The 20,552-nt window shown below is 36.5% G+C and overlaps 1 protein-coding gene across 6 annotated transcripts in view; it reads right to left on the bottom strand.

Annotated features, from left to right (window-relative positions):
• The window catches only part of Septin7 (septin 7), a 90,451-nt gene that overhangs the window by 34,857 nt on the left and 35,042 nt on the right, over positions 1–20,552 (bottom strand). For all 6 annotated transcript variants that reach the window (XM_019210011.2, XM_019210010.2, XM_010640498.3 and 3 more), the window contains one exon: positions 3,385–3,491. In XM_019210011.2, coding sequence (XP_019065556.1) covers positions 3,385–3,491 — 107 coding nt within the window. The remainder of the gene's footprint in view (positions 1–3,384; positions 3,492–20,552) is intronic.

Raw genomic sequence — 20,552 nt, 5'->3', positions numbered from 1 at the left:
TTATAGCTGGAAGGGTTCAAAAAGCCTTCACATCAGGAAAATCTCAGACCCTTTTTTTGAAACTCAAGACTGGTCTGAGATGTCTGGGTTAAGATACAACACTGGTAACCGCTTCCCTGCACTCACTGAGAGAAATTTTTAGCTTCCAAAGGCAGATCATCTCTAGACTACCGGGTTTGGTGAGGAGACAGCTAGTTGGAGAAGACGGCCACACTAGAAGACGGCCACATTCCATTTACTAACTACAGTCAGACCTCTTGGATGCTCAGGCCTGTAATATGTTATGTATGATCTTCAACTTGTTTCCAATATACAAAGAAACACTTCATGGTTCAGTTAAGAGAGAGGAATTCTCTGGGACTCCAGTTAGGATCAATGTGGTCATCAGATGTGACAGATCTTACTGTTCATGGAGAAGAGAGAGTAAACAGTAGTGCACCTGTCTTCACCCCCAATCTTCAGACAGGAAGAGCCAGGAAGACATTCACCACAGAAGACACTTTTGGGGGTTTCTTAAAGGAAGCTAAGTCTGTTTAGAAAGTGTAATTTAGCTAGACCAAAGTGAGAAGAACTCTAATAAACTGAGGATATACTACAGCATCTGTAATGGGAAAAAACCTACAATGTCCAAAATGCAAAGGACACTACTCAGTAAGGAGCTCCTGCATATCAGAAAGAAAAAGACAGGAAATACTAAAATGACAACAACACTTCAATTAAACCTATGCAGGTAATGACCCATTCATACACATCAAAAAACGAAAGAAAATATACTAAAGTGCCTTTGTATTTTTATACATAACACACAACATTCAACATACAACAGAAATGCCTATCCACAAAAAGATATGTAAGAATACTCATAAAAAATTAAAAAACTCAAATGCTTATCTAAAAAGGCATATAATGGTACAACAAAAGAATATTACACAGCAATGAAAAAGAACTACAATTACCACCACATGAATAAATAATACAGACATAATCTTCAGTGAAAGAAACAAGCTATAAAAGTGTGTCTTTAAAATGTTCAAATATAGGTAAAATTAATTTATGGAGATAGAAGTTAGCAAGGTGTTTATCCATAGGAGAGGTGGGTATAATACTGGATTGAGAGGGAAACAAGTTGAAGACTTTTGGGATGGTAGAAATATGCTAAATATTTAATCTAGTTATAGTCACCTGGACATAATATACACATAGGGAAATTCATAAAACACTCTGCTTAAATATGTGGTCACTTTCCTTTTTTTGATTATAAAAACATGCTAACTATAAAACAGAAAATATGATAAAAATGAAAAAAATTCACAATCACACAAAGGAGAAAATCAGCAATGAAAAGTTGATATGCATCCTATTTAACAGACTTTTGCAATATGTGGCCCAGAAGAGAATAAGCACAGTTCTATTATGAGCAATCTCATTATCTGAGTGGTATTTTGCTGAACTTCTATGGACTCAGCTCTCAGAATTACATTATGTCCTATCAGTGCTTTCACATGTTCAGCCACTTGGGAGAAATTACTGCCTTGGTGCATCAAGAGAGCAAGTATCCTTATCTTATCTTTATTCAAATAAAACATGGAAAAATACAAATCTTCTATGATGACCTCAATGACCTCCATCACCTACCCAACAGTTTATCGAAATTTCACACATGGAACCTTAAAGGTAATTAAAACCTCCTTGAGACCAGTTTGCAAATCCAAGCCTAATAAACAGCAAACATACAATTAATTTTTTTTAATTTCTTCTAGGAAATTTACTAACAGGCATTTGATGTTATAGTCATATAGCCTAGCATTTTCTATTTTCTTTTAACTGTCTTCACGTATGCTGTATCTATGATGAAGAAATGGCTTTGGTGATCAACTCCTTTGACTTCACTTTGTCTTAACTTCCCCATTGGGGGGAAAAAAAATGTTAGAACTTAAAAGGAAAATGAAAGGGCCGGGAATTTGGCTCAGTGGTTCCATGGCCTGCTTCACAAACGCAAGAGCCTGAATTCAATTCCTGGTACCAATCAATCAATCAATCAATAAATAAATGGAAAAATAAATAAAAGGAAAATGAAAATAAACCAAAAGAAAATTGATAATTTGCTAGATAAAACACTATCCACAAGGGAGTGGAAGAGTAATACAAAGTTAAAATATTCCTTAAGAGCTGGCTAATCCACTCAATTAGCCTTAAGTATCTATAATATAAAATACATACATAGTCTAACAGAACACAGAACAGAACAGTCTATCTGAATTTGAGCCCGTCATAATCTTAGGCATATCCTCACTCTTCCTTTGTGTCCTCATCTATAAAATGAGAGTAATACTATTACCTGCCACATTAAACTGTAACATTCAAATAAACTGACACATCTAAAGTGTGTAGGACGGCACCATCCCAAAAAAGGAAAAAAAAAATGTTAAGTTTTATTATTAATGGAGGTCTGACATTATGCTGCAAGTAAGAACAATAAAGAGAACTGAGAAAATTTCCTCACCAGAAAGTCACCAAAAATAATATCTAAAAGATCTTTTACATCAAATATTTCTGAACTTATGATTCTATTTAATAATAATCAAATCCATTTAAAATTTCATGTTGAATTTAAATAAATAAATTAAGAAAATTAAAAGTTTACCTTTCTCACTTAGGATTAAAATTTTCAATACTGATTGTAAAATAAGCCATAAGAGTTTTTAAGAGACATTTGTGCAAATAATTTCAAACAGCAAGCCCAGTGAAGGTTTTAAGGGGGAAAAAAACAACAAAAACAAAATAAAAATTTCTAGAACACTTATAAATTCTTAAGAAGAGATAAAATATTTACTTCACGAAACTACTTCTTAGGGCCCTAATAGTTTGCCCTACATCAGGCTGTCCTTCCATCTTGTACACCAGGATAACCACTACTAGTCCTTAAGTGTAGTTTTAAGGAAAGCTGTTCTTTTCTCGCCTCTCTCTCATATGCTGCAAATTTCTGCTTTAGTTCACCAACAATTGTCTCATTCAATAGTTTAGAGCTGTGCTACCAAACAAAAATACAATGTGAGCTATGTAAGTGATTTTAAATTTTTGTATCACTTCACAGTCTTCTCTACTGAGAAGTACAGATCTGGAGTCTAGCCCTTTGTGATACAAAGTATGAGCCACCAACATCACCTGCAAAATGCACTCAACTCCACCTCAGACTCACCAAAACAGGAATATAGGGTTGGGGTTTTTGTTTTTAAAGCCTGAAGAGTCATACCTGCCACCTAACACTGGGTCTAGGCCGAAATTTGTGTCTTACCTCTATGCAAGCAAATAAACTTTAATAGTATGAGTGTGTGCTAGCATCATTCCAGCTTATCATTAAATTCACAATACTAACATACATACCTGTACAGTCTTTTTTATTCTATGGGAAGGACCTGGATACTCTGGAGAATACAAATCTGTGAGGAATAATGAGTTGATTAATGTTGACTTTCCCAATCCAGATTCTCCTAAAGAGGGAAGAAAATGGAAAAAAAATTTGTTTAGATGCAGCCACTTCACCCAATGAATGCAATAAGCAAACTTCATTCACTTAAGTACTTCTCGATCTAACAAGTAACTGACATTAGAATATACAATTCAAAGATCCATACCAAAATAAGTATTTCGTACTTAGTTTCTTATCAAATTATTCACATTTACAAGAATTATTTTACAACTGCTTTAGTTTTACTGTCTGTGTTCTTTAAAACTAGGTACCTAATACTATAGTCTACACTTTCAATAGTAATGTATTCCCAGACACCGAAGTTAATCACTATAAAAAAAAAATCCTAGTTGAAGTATTATATTACCATGTCAGTGAAATAAGTCTAAACCTTCATTATAGACAATAATGAATGACCAAAGCAAGAAACAATGAAGCTATAGAAAGTAGGAAGGGCTGCTACAAAGAAAATTAATCATACTGTACCTCAGTATAAAACTTGATATCACACACTTTCTAATTTATTCTCCTATACACTGTCTTAAGGAAAAGGATACCTCTTTATGAACTGTAACTGTCTCTATTTGAAGCAGGAGGTACTGACAGAGGAGCTTAGGCATGATTTTCAAGTTACTCTTCCTTTTTTTTTTTTGTACAGGGATCAAACTCAGATCCTTGCGCTTGTGAGGCAGGCGACAGAACTACTGAGCTAGATCCCTGGCCCAAGTTACTCTTCCTTGATCTCCCAAGTCTAGTCTACATATAGCATCAAGTATACTATTTATTGTCACCAAAAGATAAATAGTCTCAAGGTACAATGCAAAGTTAGGGCAAATTATAAGTCATAATATAATAACGGGTACAGCACAGGTGAACATATTTGTTTTTTAAGACAAGGTCTTGATATATAGTTCAGGCTGGCCTTGAACTCTCTATGTAGCCCAAGCTGGCCTCAAACTCAGAGCAATCCTCCTGCCTCAGCCTCCCAAGTACTGGGATTACAGGGGTGCACCACCATCCAGCTAAAGTCTTCGCTGTTACTGATTTATAGTAATAAGCATGTTTAGCCTATGAACAGTTACATGCCCACCTAAATTCTTATATTAGTGCCCAAATGAGGTAAGATTCTTCCTAAGTGGTCTGGGCCAACCCCTATAATCGAGGGGGTGCCACTTTTTCAGACATAAAAATACCAGAAATGTCTAAGTCACAGGAAACATAGGTTACTCATACCTGCTTATTTAATTTTTATACTCTGAATAAAAGTTTAAAAACTACAATACAATCCAAGAATTTAGTGATAATCAAAATTATCTACAATATTTAGAAACATAAAAATTGTACTATTTATCAAAGTATTTTGGTAAATGAAAAACAAAAAGTACATTTCAAAATTAGCACACTTAAGATTATGTTTTATTGGTGGTAGAAGAGCAGAGGAACAAGAAAAACTAGGACAAAAGGAGAAAGAGATGCAGAAAGTAACAGCCTTAAAGACAACAAGCCAAAGTGCAAACAGTGACTCTTCTGGGGTGGTAGGAATATTTTTCAAGCTTTTCTATAATTCTGGTCTTCTAAATTCCCTTCAATAACACTGTTTTGTTTTAATTTAGATAGCACTCTCAAGTGGAAATATCAAAATGGCAAAGAATCTTCAAGCTCTCATTCTCTTACAGAAATATCAAAACACAACCAGCAATCAGGTGAATTAACTTAAGAGTGCTAAAAAGAGTGAAAGACCTATGGTACCAAAGAAAATGTCCTTATGTAAAAAAAAAAAGAGAAAAGAAAATGGGGAGGAAAAAAAAAAAGCCACATGCAGCCTCTGTGCTCTTGCCCCATGCCTTCTGTTCTGCTGGGTCTCAAGAGGGCAGCGCCTAGTGACCAATTCCTTGCCCTGACCACTTTTAAACCTCTCTTGGGTCTTGGGGAGCTGGTCCTGTCTTGTCTAATAAGAGAAGCAGTGCGCACCTAATACAAAAACTGTACAAGAGCTACAAGTCTGCTGCCTGGGGCCATAGGTCATGGTAGAAGGCTAAACTGACCATATAAGGGCCCAAGAAAAGCAGGGTTGAGCGTGAGAAATTATGACATTCACATGCAGCCACAAATACAAGGGGAAGAATCACATTGGCAGAGAGAAAATCCACGTTCAGAAAAGCCTTAAGACTAAGACCTAAGCTTTCACCTTAAACTGACCATTAAGCTCAGTGAAAGTCCAGCCAATCAGCAGAGGACTGTCCCAGCACTGTAATGGGGAAAAGAAGGGATCACACAGCTATATGATATCCAGAAAGCAAAGTAAAAAAGTGGCAAGTTAGCTCTTCCTTATTAGCATTTACATGTAAACTTAAATCAAAATGGATTAAAAGACATGACCTACTTACAAAAGAGTCACTTTAGAGCTAAATACAAAAAAATAAGCAGAAAGAAGAGGCTAGAAAAAAATACTCCAAGTAAATTATAAGCAAATAGGCCGGATGGCCATGATATCAGATAAAACAAACATTAATAAAAAACGTGTTAGGAGTCAAATAAGGACTTTACATATTGATAAAAGGATTGATGAATACGGAGAAGTAGCAAGAAAATGTTCAAATGGAAAGGGGCCAAGGGAGAGAGGAGGGGAAGGGCAGGAAGGGAAAAGGAAAAAACAAACAAAGCTTTTGCAAATGGGGTGGAAAAGAAGGGTTGAAGGGAGGGGAGGGGAACAGGGAAAAAAGAATAATCAATATATATATTACACACAGGTACAAATCCCCTATGATGAATGTAATCATTATTTAAATCAAAAGTGTACCAATAAAATTAATTTTTAAAAAAGAAATTGAAAGTTTAAAAAAGCATCTATTTACCAAATATATGACAATTATAAACCTACATACACCAAAACACCAGAGCTTCAAAATGTGTAGCATAATGATAGAAATTTTATCAATAATTATGGAAGTTTTTATTTTTAAAAGTTGAGTGGAAAGCCTGCAATTTAAAGTGAAATAATTAAGTTTACTATTTCACCAACTTATTCTCTGTATTTCATATTTTTAGACAAATGTATAACATGAACCATGAATAAATTAACTGGGTGGTCTACTGAAGTTAACACTTCAAATAATACAGGCTATCATGTGGCCCAGAAAGATAATTTCAGAATTATATTCAGTACTGATCAGGTGTAACTGGTGTTTCTCTAGTTCCTATTTCCACAGTTATGCTTGTTGTTTTTAAATTATTTGTACTTATTTCTGAGCTGATTTGGAGCAAACTGTTCATCATGAAAGATTTCTAAGACTGCTCAATTTCCTCAATTTTAAGATACACGCATACACCTTTAACATTTCTAAAAACAAATATATCAGAATCAAAATGTTCATCTACTGTATTTCTTACTTCCCCCAAATAAAATCTGATTATATGTTTCACTGCCTGTTCAGATGGGCATCGTAAGCAGAGATAAAAATACTAAAAATCTCAGAGATGGAAAAGGGATCTAGTCACAGAAGCAGAGAGAAAGGAGAAAAAGGGGAGGGGAAGTTAAAAAAAATAAGATGCAATATGGTTATGTATTTGATATGTATCACAAACACGTAATAATAAAAAATTCCCCATATTAAAAAAAATGCTAGACATCAAAAACATTATAACAGAAATGAAGATTATCACTGATGGACACAACTGATATAAAAAACTCTGAGTTTGATGATATCTCAAGAGAAACCTCCAAATCTGAAAAGCAAAGAGAACAAAGATGGGGGGGGCTTGGGAGGGGGATTTTATTCAAGGACTGAGATAACTATAATGGTATCAATATAACGGGAATTTTGCAAAAATTTCCAAAATCAATGAGAACTATCAACCACAAATCCAGAAGTTCAGAGACAACTGACAGGGTTAAAGAACGGCAGCAATGGGTATAATTTTTAAACAACAGAAAAACAAAAATAAAAAAACGGGGGGGGGCAACTTGTACAACAAGGAAGATAAATATTTAACAAAGGATAAAAAAACAAACAAAAAAAACCCTTCATTTCTGGTTTATACCGATGTCCCCGCAAAGCAGTGATGGCGAACCTTTTAGAACTTTGAACAAACAGCCCGCTGCGGACTAGAGTTCTTCAGCTGTGAGCCATCCTGGAAGTGGGGAGGAGGTGGCAGTGAGATTAGCCTGCCCTTAATTGTGGAAACCGCTGCAGAGGAGGCCGCCCTGAGATCTCTCCCGCCGCCTGCTTGGGCCCCGCTGGTCCGTGCCATCTCCGGCCTGCTCTGACATCAGCCCCAGCGAGGAAGGTAGCCGCCCTGGTGCCCTTGAAACACCCCCCACGACCCCCAACACCCGCGTGCTCTGAGACCTCCTGACTGGGCCAGTCCTTGGACCCACTCTGCAGAGGCATAGGTGGTTATAAAGGGTATTTTTATGAGCTCCCAACTTTGAACCTCTTTAAAGAAAGGGTGGGGGAAACCTGTAATAGAACTGTGTGTTCAACCCTGCAGGTTGGGAAACTCAATTTAGGCCTTGTGGCCTGAGGTCAGTCTGAGTCGCTGGGACCTGCCATTGGCTAGCTGAGATCAGGGGACTTGGTTCTGCACATGGCTGTGCACGTGGTATATTATGACAGCAGAGACACAGTCTGAAAGAGGCCCTTCAAATTCTTTTTTTTTTCTTTCTCTCTTTTCCTCATTCCACCCTTCAATTTCTTTCTTTTTTCTGTCCTCTTTCTCCAACTCAGTTTCTTGCTCCACATTATCCCTCGTCTCCCTTTCTATTCCTGCTCCTGCCCTCAGACTTCTCCTTTTACCATTTTTTCTTTTTTCTTTATGTTCTTTTCTTCTGTCATTTTACCTCACTCATGGGTCAGTAGTTTCAAGGGAAAGTGAGTTCCTGTAACTCTAAGGGGATATATTCTTGTCCTTATTCTTGCACTCTGTCTATCCCTTTTGAATTTAATAGTTTCATAAAGATAGTATGGTCACTCTATGTCCTTTGGCTTCCCTTGAAACCCTCTCCAATTCTTTCACTTATCTACTCCTCTCGTCCTAACTCAGTCTAACCCCCCATCCTAAATTGTAAAGATGCTATAATGAAAAGCGTATTCACTGCAAACATATTTTGGGCTGCTTCTTTATTTTAATTTAATTCACATGGTTTAAAGGTAATAGATTAATGACTACCACAAGTGGTCAATTTGCAAGTTGTGCTTGATCCTATTGTGCTGCTGAATGTATCAACTGGGATAAAGGATTGTGATTGATTTAGTGAGTTGTTTTCTCCGATATTATGAAAATGACAACATCTATGAGTCAGAGTCTCAAAAGCTAAAGCACAACTATATCAGGAAGATTTAAGTAATAACCCAGAAATTAAACCAAGGACAACCCAACAACAAAAATAAAAATGAGAAAACACTTAAGCAAGACACAAAGACAGACTTCCAGTTCACCAATGGCAAACAGTAGGGCAAATGAGGATGACACGTCAGATAGTGAACCAGCAGGACACCCTGAACCCATAGCACAGGTAGTAACAAAACAGATCAATCAGGGTATAGAAAAATTCAAAATAGAAATAATTTCCCAGTTAACCATAGAGATGGTGAGCAAAATGGAAGTCATGATTTGAAACTCTAGAACAGAAACTGAGAAAAAAGTAGATGAGCTCAGGACCATGACAGAAGCCATGAAGGCCCAGCATAAGAAATAAATGGAAACAATGAATGCCCAACAGAGGAAAGAAATGGAATTCATAAAACAGATTCAAACAGATATCCGGAGATTAAAAACTCTATTGAAAGTGTGCGCAACAGAACAGCCCGCTGCGGTGTGTGTGCTATAGGTTCACTAGTACTGCCCTAGAGCCTCATGTGATTACAGGTGGGACCTTTGAAAGGTGATTGGATTGAAGGCATCATACCTGGCTTGCTTTTAGGAGGTGGGGCCTGGCTGGAAGAGGAGTGTGGGGTGGTGACCCAAAAGGGCCTATTTCCCTTCCTGGCTCCTCTCTAACTCTGCTTCCTGTCTGCCATGAAATAAGCAACTCTTCTTCTGCCATGCCCAAGCCATGCAGTCCTGCTTTGGAGCCAGCAGACTACAGACCGAAACCTCTACAAACTGTGAGCCAAAATAAACCTTATCCACTTTAATTTCCAGGTATTCATTAGTGTCTCAACAAAGATAGTGACACTAAGACACTCATTAACTTAGAATTTTGTATCCTGTGAAATTATCCTTCAGACATAAAGGAAAACTAAGTTCTCAAGACAAAAAATTAAGGGAATCTGTTGCCAGCAGATGTACTTTGGAAAAAATGTTGAAAGTCATCTGGCGAGAACGAAAATAGTATGTCAGAAACCTGAATCTACATGAAGAAAGGAAAAGCACTAAAGATGGAATAATAAATGAAGGTAAAATAAAAACTTATTTTTCCTGTTCTTAATTAGTCTAACAGATAACAGTTTGTTCCAAATAATGTTAAACACATTAAGTTATACACAAGTGAAATGGTGAGACAGACAGATCACTGGTACAGAAGAGAGGGTCCCTAAATAGAGTCCCATAAATAAAGTCAACTGATCTTTCCCAGAGGAGCAAAGACAATAATACAGTACAGCAAAAATAGTCATTCAAACAAATGGTGCTGGAATAACTGAAAATACACACACTAACACCTGAATGTAGACACAGATCTCATATCCTTCGTAAAAATCTAAATTGGCTTGTAGTTCTGAATGTAAAATGCAAAAGTATGAAACACCTAGCAGATAATACAGGAGAAAACCTAGAGGGCATAGGGTATAGCTGTAACTTTGTAGATACAGCACCAAATGCAAAAATCCATGAAAGAAACTACTGATAAGCTAGACTTCATTAAAAACAGAAAATTTCTGGCCGGGCACGGTTGCACACGCCTATAATCCCAGCACTTGGGAGGCTGAGGCAGGAGGGCTGCTGTGAGTTCGAGACCAGACTGGGCTACATAGTGAGTTCCAGGTCAGTCTCATCTACATAGTGAGATCCTGTCAAAACAAACAAACAAACAAACAAACAAACAACAAAAACCAGAAAATTTCTGCTTAGTGAAAGACATGTCAGGAGATTGAGAAGACACAGACTGGGAGAAATATCTGATAAAGGACTGTTATCCAAAATATAATTGAAGCAGGGTATGGTGGTATACACCTGTCATGCCAGCACTCAGGACGCTGAGGTAGGAGGACTGCTGTAAGTTTGAGGCCGGCATGGGTTACATAGTGAATTCAAGGCCAGCCTGAACTACACAGTAAAACCCTGTCTCAAAAACCAAAAACAAAACAAAAATACACACACACCGCTACATGCACAATTTAGTAATAAATATACTCAGCGATGTGATATTGTTTGGTATGAATAACAATGCAGTAAATATTTATTAATCACCCCTGTGTATCAGTCACAGGGATTAAAGGAGCAAACAGATCAGAACTCCAACAGACTAGTGATTAGACAGGTAAGTGAGATGCCAGGAGCTCTGGGTTATCTTCAGGATGGTGGAATAAAAGAGAAAAATAACTTCTAAATCAGATGGCGGGTTAAAGAAGGTGTCTGGTAAAAAGTGACAACAAAGCTGCATCTTGAAGGATATATCTATAAAAACATAAGTTTGAATCAATGTTATTTATTTGGGTAAAACAAATTACACTGGCTCCACACTGGGAGCTACTAAATCAGTCTCCAGGCCAAGCCTCGGCAAACAAGTGATTTTGATCTAAACCAGTGCTGGAAAACCAAACCACCGACCTTCATGCTGACAAAGGCAGCTTTAAAAAATAGGATAAACATGAAGCAATATGTAGGGCTGGCGTGAGGTGCAGTTGAGTATAGGAGAAGGAAATTTTAGGACTTCAGGATTCTGATCCACATCTCTGTACTGAAGCATAACAGATTTGTTATCTGCATAGCCTTTAACGTCAGCTTACTGGAGGAAATCTCACCCTTTACAGCACAACTGATTTTAGTGCACGCAATATTTGCATTTTCTGTTTCCTCACATATCACTTTGGCATAATAGTACTAACTGTGCCAATTAAACTACACAATCCACGTACAAGCTAAACAGTGCCTGGTACAGAATAAGTGACCAATGAATAGTATTTCTGTGATATCATTTAGTAAGATTAAGAATGCATGAATATTTGATAAGATAAAGGCAAGAATAAAAATATGTAAGGCAAAAATTTAGGAAAAATAAGCTACACATTCACAGTAAAAGAGCAACAGGTTTCTCAGGTACCGATAGATCGAGTGCTTAGAAAACATTAAGTACTATGAGTAACAGCAACATCCTTGATTGTTATATTAATATATATATATACACACATATATATACTCCTGTCCAGATAATTAGCATTTTAAATAACTATGGAATACTTACATAAAGCTGATTAGATATTAAGCTATAAAGAAAATCAATCAATTCTAGAAAACACAGAAATCTGCAGACCATATTCTCTGGAGTGAAGCCAGAAACTAACAGAAACAGAAACAATCCATTTGCTTATATTGATAGAAAACAATCTCTCTCCTTAACTCTTCTTGTGTGAAAACTATTTAAATATAAACAAAATGAGTGCTGTATATGAAAACCTAAGGGACATAACTAATGTGGTATTCAGAGAGAAAACTGTGCTAAAAAATCAGCCTAAAGAGAGCTGGGAATTTAGCTCAGTGGTGCTACACCTGCCTCGCAAGTACAAGGTCTGGAGTTCAATCCCCAATACAAAAACAAAAAAAAAAAAAAAAAAAAAAAAAAAAAAAAATCAGCCTAAAGGAAACAGGCCAAACAACAGAAGGGCTCTTGGTGAAACTGTGAACTGGTACAATTTTTCTGAAGAACAATTTGGTAGTCTATGAAAATTTAAGTCCTCACACTCTCAGCCTGGCAATTTCAATTCCAGAAATGTACATCAGATATGCATTTATATGTGCGCTTAAAAATCCAAGGAGCTTAAAAAAACATTGATTATGACAGTGAACAGCCACGTCCATCAACAGTCAACTATATAAACATGATAAAAACATACTATGATACCTGTAACTGCTAGAATACACTGAAATGGATACATGAACAATATAGTAAGTTTAGGGGAAAACACTGAAAATACCAAAAGACTCATATCAAATTAATATTGATCTCTAGAGAAGAAACTGAAACCAGAAGAGGGAGAAAAAAAATTTTTACTACATGTCTTTAGAACTTAAGTCTTTTAAATAAAAATATTTATTTTTATAAACTCTCCTGTCTTTGAAGGGAGTAATAATGAAAGAAAATATATCAAGTTTCCCACAATGGCTATTTCTAGTTGAGAAAGGTTATGAAGCATTTTAATTTTTCCTCTTTGTACGACAGCATTTCTTCAAGGAATATGAGATATAATTTTAATAAGTTTATTGATACAATTTAGATACACATAATGATCACTTCATCATATTGAATTTGCACCTATATGTGATATATGTTGATTTTTTTCCCATCCCCCTTGCTTCCCTTCAACCCCACTTCCCATTTACAAAAGTTTTGTTTCTATTTTACCTTTTCTAATTTTTTCCTTTTTCCCTTCCTTCCTTCCCCCCTCTCCGTTCCCTAATGCCTCTTCCTATTTAAACATTTTCTTTCTGTTTCAGTGTCTATTTTATACATTTTAGTCCTTATTTACATTTTCAATTTCTCACACCAGAGAAAACAATGCAACATTTACAGATGTGTGTCTGACTTATTTCATTTAAGTCTCAAGAAAAAAAAAAAAAAAAAAAAAAAAAAGAGTATGGTCTCAAGGTATATCCATTTACCTAAAAATGTCTCAAGCCCATCCTTCTTTAAGGTTGAGCGGTACTTCGCTGTATAAAAAAGCCACATCTTATTTATCCAGTCAGCAATTGACAAGCATTTGGGCTGTTTCCAAGATTTAGCTATTACAAACTATGCTGCTATAAACATGGGTGTGCATGTATCACTGTGGTATGATGCTTTTAATTCTCTCAGAAAGAAACCAATTAGGGGCCAGGGATTTAGCTCAGTGGTTCTGACACCTGCTTCGAAAGCACAAGGACCCAAGTTCAATCTCCGGTACCAAACAAAACAAAACAAAACAAAACACAATTAGGGGAAGAGCTGGGTCAAATGGAATCTGTAGTTGTTTTTGAGGAATCTCCACAGTGATTTCCACAGTGGTTGCATTAGTCTACACTCCCACCAGTAGTGGAGAAGGTTCCTTTTTCTGCACAGCTCATCCCACATTTGTTACTGCTAATTTCTTGATAGTAGCCATTCTTTCTAGAATCTCAGCATTGTTTTAATTTGCATCTCTTGAATGACCAGTGATGTTGAACCTTTTTCATATATATATGTATGTATGTATATAATTTCATATATTTTCACTCAGGTGCCCATTTTTGGATTAGGTCTTTAAATTTGGAGGTCCAATTTTTTTCAGTTCTTTGTATAGTCTAGATATTATATGACATATAACTTTTTTTTTTTTTTGGTACTGGGGATCGAACTCGGGTCCTTGTGGTTGTGAGGCAGGTGGTAAAGCCACTGAGCTAAATCCCAAGCCCCTTAACTTTTAATTCTTTAAAGAGGCTGATGAGTGCTGCGTCCTGTAAGAGGGAAAAGAGTAAATGAAAGGAATCTGCAAGTTCAGGCAACTGTGGGTGCTGGTATGAGGCAGGATGTGCACAGGGACTCTCACCCTCAGCACTCCAGTTTGGGCTCACAATGCTACAGTGGGAACTCTTGTGTCCACTGAAGGACACACAGTAGCATAGCTGGCCTGTGCCCACTAGATGCTAGAAGTAACCCTTCTTCCCAAGTTCTGACAACCAAAAATGTCTCCAAATATGACAAATGTCTCCCAAAGGGCATTCTCCAAATTTTAAATATCAAATCCTGCAGCAATGAAATGCTAAAGTACGATGATGACAGTGACAGCCACTGAGTTATGAATTCTTTGGAGAGCTAGTATTTCACAAACATTGAATCATTTTATCTTTACTACCCCATGAGACAGATACTATTATCACCATTATCAGCTGAAAATAAAAAAACTCAAACAAAAAGAAGAGAACTGTTTTGTCCAGGGTCACAGAGATGATAAGTGGTAGGCATAGGTTGAGATGACAGCAGGCAGCCAGATGCCAAAGCTCAGCTCCCACTGCCTCTTTAACCCATCAGGATTCTCCCAACATTTCCAAGTAGTTTCCCACTCCAGTTAACTAGGTTGAATTACCAGTACTTAACAACACTTACCATTTTTATACAATTGTAAGAAAGTTGCTAAGCTAAGCAGTTTACATGTCCTCAATAGCTTTCATTACTACAGAATGCTAAGCAAGATTCTTTACCCAGTTTTACAGATGAATAAACAAAAGCTCTGAGAAGTTAACTTGCTGAGGACAAATGTCCCTATCAAATAGCAAAGATGTATCTCAAGCTGAATGGCAAAGCTCATGGCCTTCACTTAACTAGCAGGTTATTCTAGACTCTGAGCAGGTTAAAGAACGTGCTCTTTGTTCTTTGTCCTGCTCTACTTGTCTTATTATGGAAAACAGGAGCACTGCTTTTGTAGCACTAATATACAGATTTCCAAATGGCAAAAGTAAAGGACAAAGGAATTCATAATATAGAAGAGGTAAAAGAGAGAAAGCCAATGTTCTACAGTTTTGCTTGTTTTAGTGGTACTGTAGATTGAATCCAGGATATTCACACTGAGCTACATCCTGGCTCTTTTTTCATTTTTTCTGTTCAGACAAAGTCTTCCTGAATAGCTAAACTGTCCAGTCTGGACTTGCAATCCTCCTGCCTCAGCCTTGCAGAGTGCCAGGATTACTATACAGGCATGTGCCACCATGTCTGACTAAAGATTCATAGCTTTTGATCTCTTCGGAGTACTCTCTGTCAACCCCTCAAATCTAACCCCACAACTGATCTGGACCCAAACTAAAACCTCTTTGTTAGAAGGCTAAGAGGAAAACGGAAATCTTTTATAAGACAGTAATACTCTTCCAGAATAACATTCCAATTCATTGAACTTTTTTCTTAAGCCTAAAACTATTAAATATTAAGTTCATACAAATGAGATTAGCAGGCTACAAATAAGTGTTTTAATAATTCTATTATCCTATAATAGAAATTACCAAAACGCTATTCAAGTAAGGCTGATAAAATGGTTGTTAATTTCCTACACAAAGTCATCTCACTCATATCATTGGGACCAATACAAAACTGATAAGGGAAGTTGAAAAACTCAAGCTATCTTTTCACTATGAAACACAGTACTTATCACCACAGAAACAGTGTGGTAAAAACAGTATTTCTCAGAGTTTTTTTGCAAGATGTAATTTGGTATATCCCACCCCTCTCCATGCTTCCATCAGTGTCTCATCATCCCCTTAACCCACGTCATCTCAAACTTCTTTTCAAAGTATACCTGAGACCTAAACAAACCACAATTTCTGTGCCTCAAGGGCCCTATCAATAAAAGTAGCTAAAGGCAATCTCTACAGCCCTACAGAGTAGTTTTGAGCACAAGACCTCATTAGAACCATTCCTTGGCACAATGTATACCTCAATAGTAGATGAACTGATAAAAGAGCAGAATATATTTGTTAAGTAATATTTTAATAAATTCTGAAAATCTGTTGACTGATTCAAATGTCTGTTTTACATTTATTTTGACTTTGAAATGCAATAGTGTCATTATCATTCCCTTATACTGGACTTTAAGGAGCAATATTTGGATTTAAATTTTACTTTGTTAAATACATCATGAAAATTATGAAGTAAGAGTTTGTGATACAACACATGTAATTTTTACATAACAAGCAGGTTAAAATAACCTTTCTCCTCTTTGAGTTGTAGTCCATGAAAGCTACAAATCTATCATCAATCAAGAATATTACATTTCCAGCATTCGTGATATTTGTATACGAGGTCTTAAAGAAAGTTACATGATAGTTACACATATCTAACATCAGGTTCCTTCAGTTCCTTGGAACTGGGATTCTTTAAGATCGATCCTAGGATTTACAAGAGAAAGCATTCTGAAAAGTCTTGTCATTAAAGATACAAATAACGTATTTGTTTTACTACATCTCCTCATTCTGCTGTCAAATCTCTTAATCTCTAGACTTTCACAGACTATAACAGTACTGGCACTTTGTGAATAATCATTGAATTTTTATCATATAAATGAAGGGGAAAGGCAAAGATACGATGTAATCCTTTCCTCAAAAATATTAAGTACGTTAGGAGTAATAAGCTATGAAATACAAGGCAGAATTTGACCGAGATCATTAACAAAATACTCAAGAGCAACAGAACTGAAAACTGAGATCTCACACCAGCCTGGAAAAGCAGTCATATTTCAATGAGGCTTGGAAAGACAGAGTACCATTTCAGTAGGTACTGCAACTTTCCAGAATACCCATAAGTAGAAGAGTTACCATTACCATCTTGCCAGCAACAGTGCGGAGAAGAAATCAAAGAATGCTTAAAAGCACAGTCTCTTGAGTCTGTGACAAGACTGAAGTGGTGGACAGCCAGCTGGTGCCCATAATGTGGATCTTTTTTTCTTTCTTGTTCCTCACATTCTCTCCTCACTGTTTCTGGGTTTTGAAAACAGTTTTGTCCAAATTCAAATCCTAACTCAATCACAAGTATGTGACCTCAATTAAGATACTTATTAATTAGCACAGTGCTTGACATTAAAACAAAAGTTCCTCAAATGTTACCTATCATTATGATAGTTAATTTTAACTGAGGTAGCAATGAGACAGCACCAAACTGTATTTCTTCATCAGAAATCGTATTAGTGTCATATAGTATCTCAGCTGTTATTCCAGAATAAATGATTGTATCCCACCCAGATCCTAAGCAATATCACCAAGCAACATTCAGGTAAGCATTTTTGTTGGTTTTTTTTTTTTTGGTTTTTTGAGACAGGCTCTCACTGTGTAGTGGAGACGGACCTGGAACTAACTATGCAGCCCAGACTGGTCTCAAACTCACAGCGATCCTCCTGCCTCAGCCTACTGAGTGCTGGGATTACAGCCATGCACCACCACGCCTGGCTTTTTTTTTTTTCTACTCCTTCTGGGTTTTTTTGGCCAGGTAAGCATTTTTAGGTACTTTGATGAAGTTTCCCAGATGATTCAAAAAGTAGATGAAATTAAGAAATTCTAGTAAACACACCACCCGCCTTGCAAGAGCAAGGTCCCAAGTTTGATCTCCAGTAACCAAAAAAAAAAAAAAAAAAAAAAGAAATTCTAGTAAACAAAAGACAACCTAGGGCAACATACCAGTTTACATCAACATTTAAAGATAAACAAAAGGAATGGATTCTAATACAAGAGTTCACAGTATCACAAAAACTGAGCAAGAATTTCAAGAAAAAAACTGTCAGCAATGCTACACAGGAGGTCTCAGAGAAAATGACTAATGATAATAAAAAGGCCTACTGATCTTTAATAAGAGCAGCTTCACATTAAGGAAAAAAATAAAACAGTAAGGATTCAATGCAGTGGGTGGAAAATAAAAAAGTAGAAGTTTATCTTTTCTTTTTCTGGCTGCAAAATAATGAAGATATGCTGCCAAGGAAGTGTGTTTCCCTTGTTTCTTTGGGTTTTGTTTTGTTTTGTTGAGACAGGGTATTGCTATGTAGCCCAGGCTGACCTTGAACTTTCTGTGGAGCTCACAATGTTTGCTCCTCGTAGTGCTGATCTCAGGCATGTACTGCCACGCCCAGCTGTGCATGTGCTTATCTGGTAAAAATTTAATTTATCATGAACAGTCCATAATTAGTTACTGATTATTTTCAAGGCATTTCATAAATTTGTGATCTGGGCTTTCCTAGAAGATTATTTCAGCTCCTTAAATATATATTAGAATATCCTTCATCGAGTACACTGATATACACACTAATCCTAAAATGGAAGCCCAGTATGTTCTCTATGATCTGGCTCTGCACTTATTTTAAAATACAAAATGTGTGTACTTAATCTAATACTAAGAGCTATGTAACTATTCTGCTGTGTAGCCAGCAGCAAACATTCCAATCAGCCACTCAATAATTATCCCACTGGCCAAGTCAAACACCTTTCATTTGCTACATCTTTCTTAATATGTACTCAAGAGATAAAAGTACTCATAGAGCCTGGTTCAAGTGAATTAACTACAATTCTTAATACTTGTGTTACTAGAATAATCCAACCCTACATATATTTCCTGTCTTCCTCAAGTTAAGTTATTCAAATCACAATTTTGTGGTAAAATGTGTTGCTTGACTTAATAAAATGAAACAAATTTTTGTAAATTCTTTCCCTAAACTGACAAGATGTGAAATGTACAATCTGGAACCTGGATCTCCCTTAGTATTCCTCTATATTCTTCCATTATTTGAAACTGTAACTGTTCATCCAATACATAAAAATCGAAAGTTCTTGTGAATACTGTTAGTTTTTCATGTTGGAAAAAATAAGACCTTCCTCTAACTTCTAACTGTGGTAAGCATTCACTGAGGAAGTAAGAGTTTTGCTAGGTATGGTGGCACATGCCTGCAATCCCAGATCTTAAGAGGCTGAGGCAGAAGAATCACCATTGAGTTCAAGGCCAGCCTGGACTTCAGTAGTGAGACTGTCTCAAACAAACAAACAAACAAACAAACAAACAAACAAAAAAAGGAAGTAAGACTTTTAACATGGGGGAAACAGGGCTAGTTTTAAATTAGTGCAATCAAAGAATGCAGAGATTCAGGAAAATATCAGAGTGGCGGGCTCAAAGCTTGAGGGTAATCTATAAAGCTAGAGGGTGATTAAGTCACTAGGAAAATTAGGGAATAAATACAAAAGAAAATGTCAGAAAAGGAGGTAGGAGAATACTAAAGACATTATTCTACTTGGATTATCTAGTTGATTAAGGAACAGAAGCAGGGTATTCATTTTTCTTGAAGGGACACGTTCTATATAGCGGTTCTAAGGAATAACTGTAAAAGCACAAGTAGTCTTTAACTGTCTGCACTAGATGACCCACTGATCCTGTTAAACAAAATTGGCAAACCCTTAACCAATCTTACCAAAAAAAGGAAAGAAGACTCAAATCCATGCAACTGAGAATGAAAAGGGTAAAAATCACAACAAATCCTACAGAAATCCAGAAGATCAATACCTGCTTCAAGAACCTGCATTCCAGTAAGATTGAAAGCACAAAGAAATGGACAGATTCCTCAACACATATGAATTACCAAAGCTGAATCAAAAAGATATGAAAATTCTAAATAAGCCAGTATCAGCCAATAAAACTGAAGATATAGTTAAAAACCTGCCAACAAAGAAAAACTAGGCCCTGATGGATTCACTCCTGAATTCTACAGGAAATTTAGGAGATTTAATGCCACTACTTCTCACACTTTAATGAAATAAAAAAGGAAGCAATATTCCCAAATTCACTCCTGGAAGCAAACATTACCCTGATACCAAAACCAGATAAGGATCCAACCAAAATAGATCTACAGGCCAACCTCCCTAATGAATATAGGCACAAAAATCCTCAATAAGACACTGGTAAACAGAATGCATCAAATCAAAATTATATGCCACGATTAAGTAGGATTCATTCCAGATATGCAGGGATGGTTCAACATACGCAAATCAATAAATGTAATATGCCATATTAATAGACCCAAGGGCAAAAACCATGTGATCACAACAGATTCAAAAAAAAAGGAAGAATGTGACAAAATCCAACACCCATTCATGATAAAAAGCCTATAGAAAATTGGAATAGATGATAAAAGCCATCCATGACAAATCAACAGCCCACATCATACTACATGGACAAAATCTGAAAGTTTTCACTCTAAAATCAGGAACAAGACTAGGATGTCCACTGTCACTACTCTTATTCAATATAGTTCTGGAAACATTAGCCAGAACAATTAGACAACAGAAAGAAATAAAGACAGGAAGGGCCAGGGATTTGGCTCAGCGGTTCGGTGGCCTGCCTTGTAAGCGCAAGGACCCGAGTTCAATCCCTGGTACCAAAAAAAAAAAAAAAAAA

The sequence above is a fragment of the Fukomys damarensis genome, unplaced genomic scaffold, assembly GCF_012274545.1.
Source record: "Fukomys damarensis isolate Sample0158 unplaced genomic scaffold, DMR_v1.0_HiC HiC_scaffold_17, whole genome shotgun sequence".
Classification (NCBI taxonomy): Eukaryota; Metazoa; Chordata; class Mammalia; order Rodentia; family Bathyergidae; genus Fukomys; species Fukomys damarensis.
Note: the sequence above shows the minus strand (reverse complement) of the source record. Positions and strands in the feature narration are given on the sequence as shown.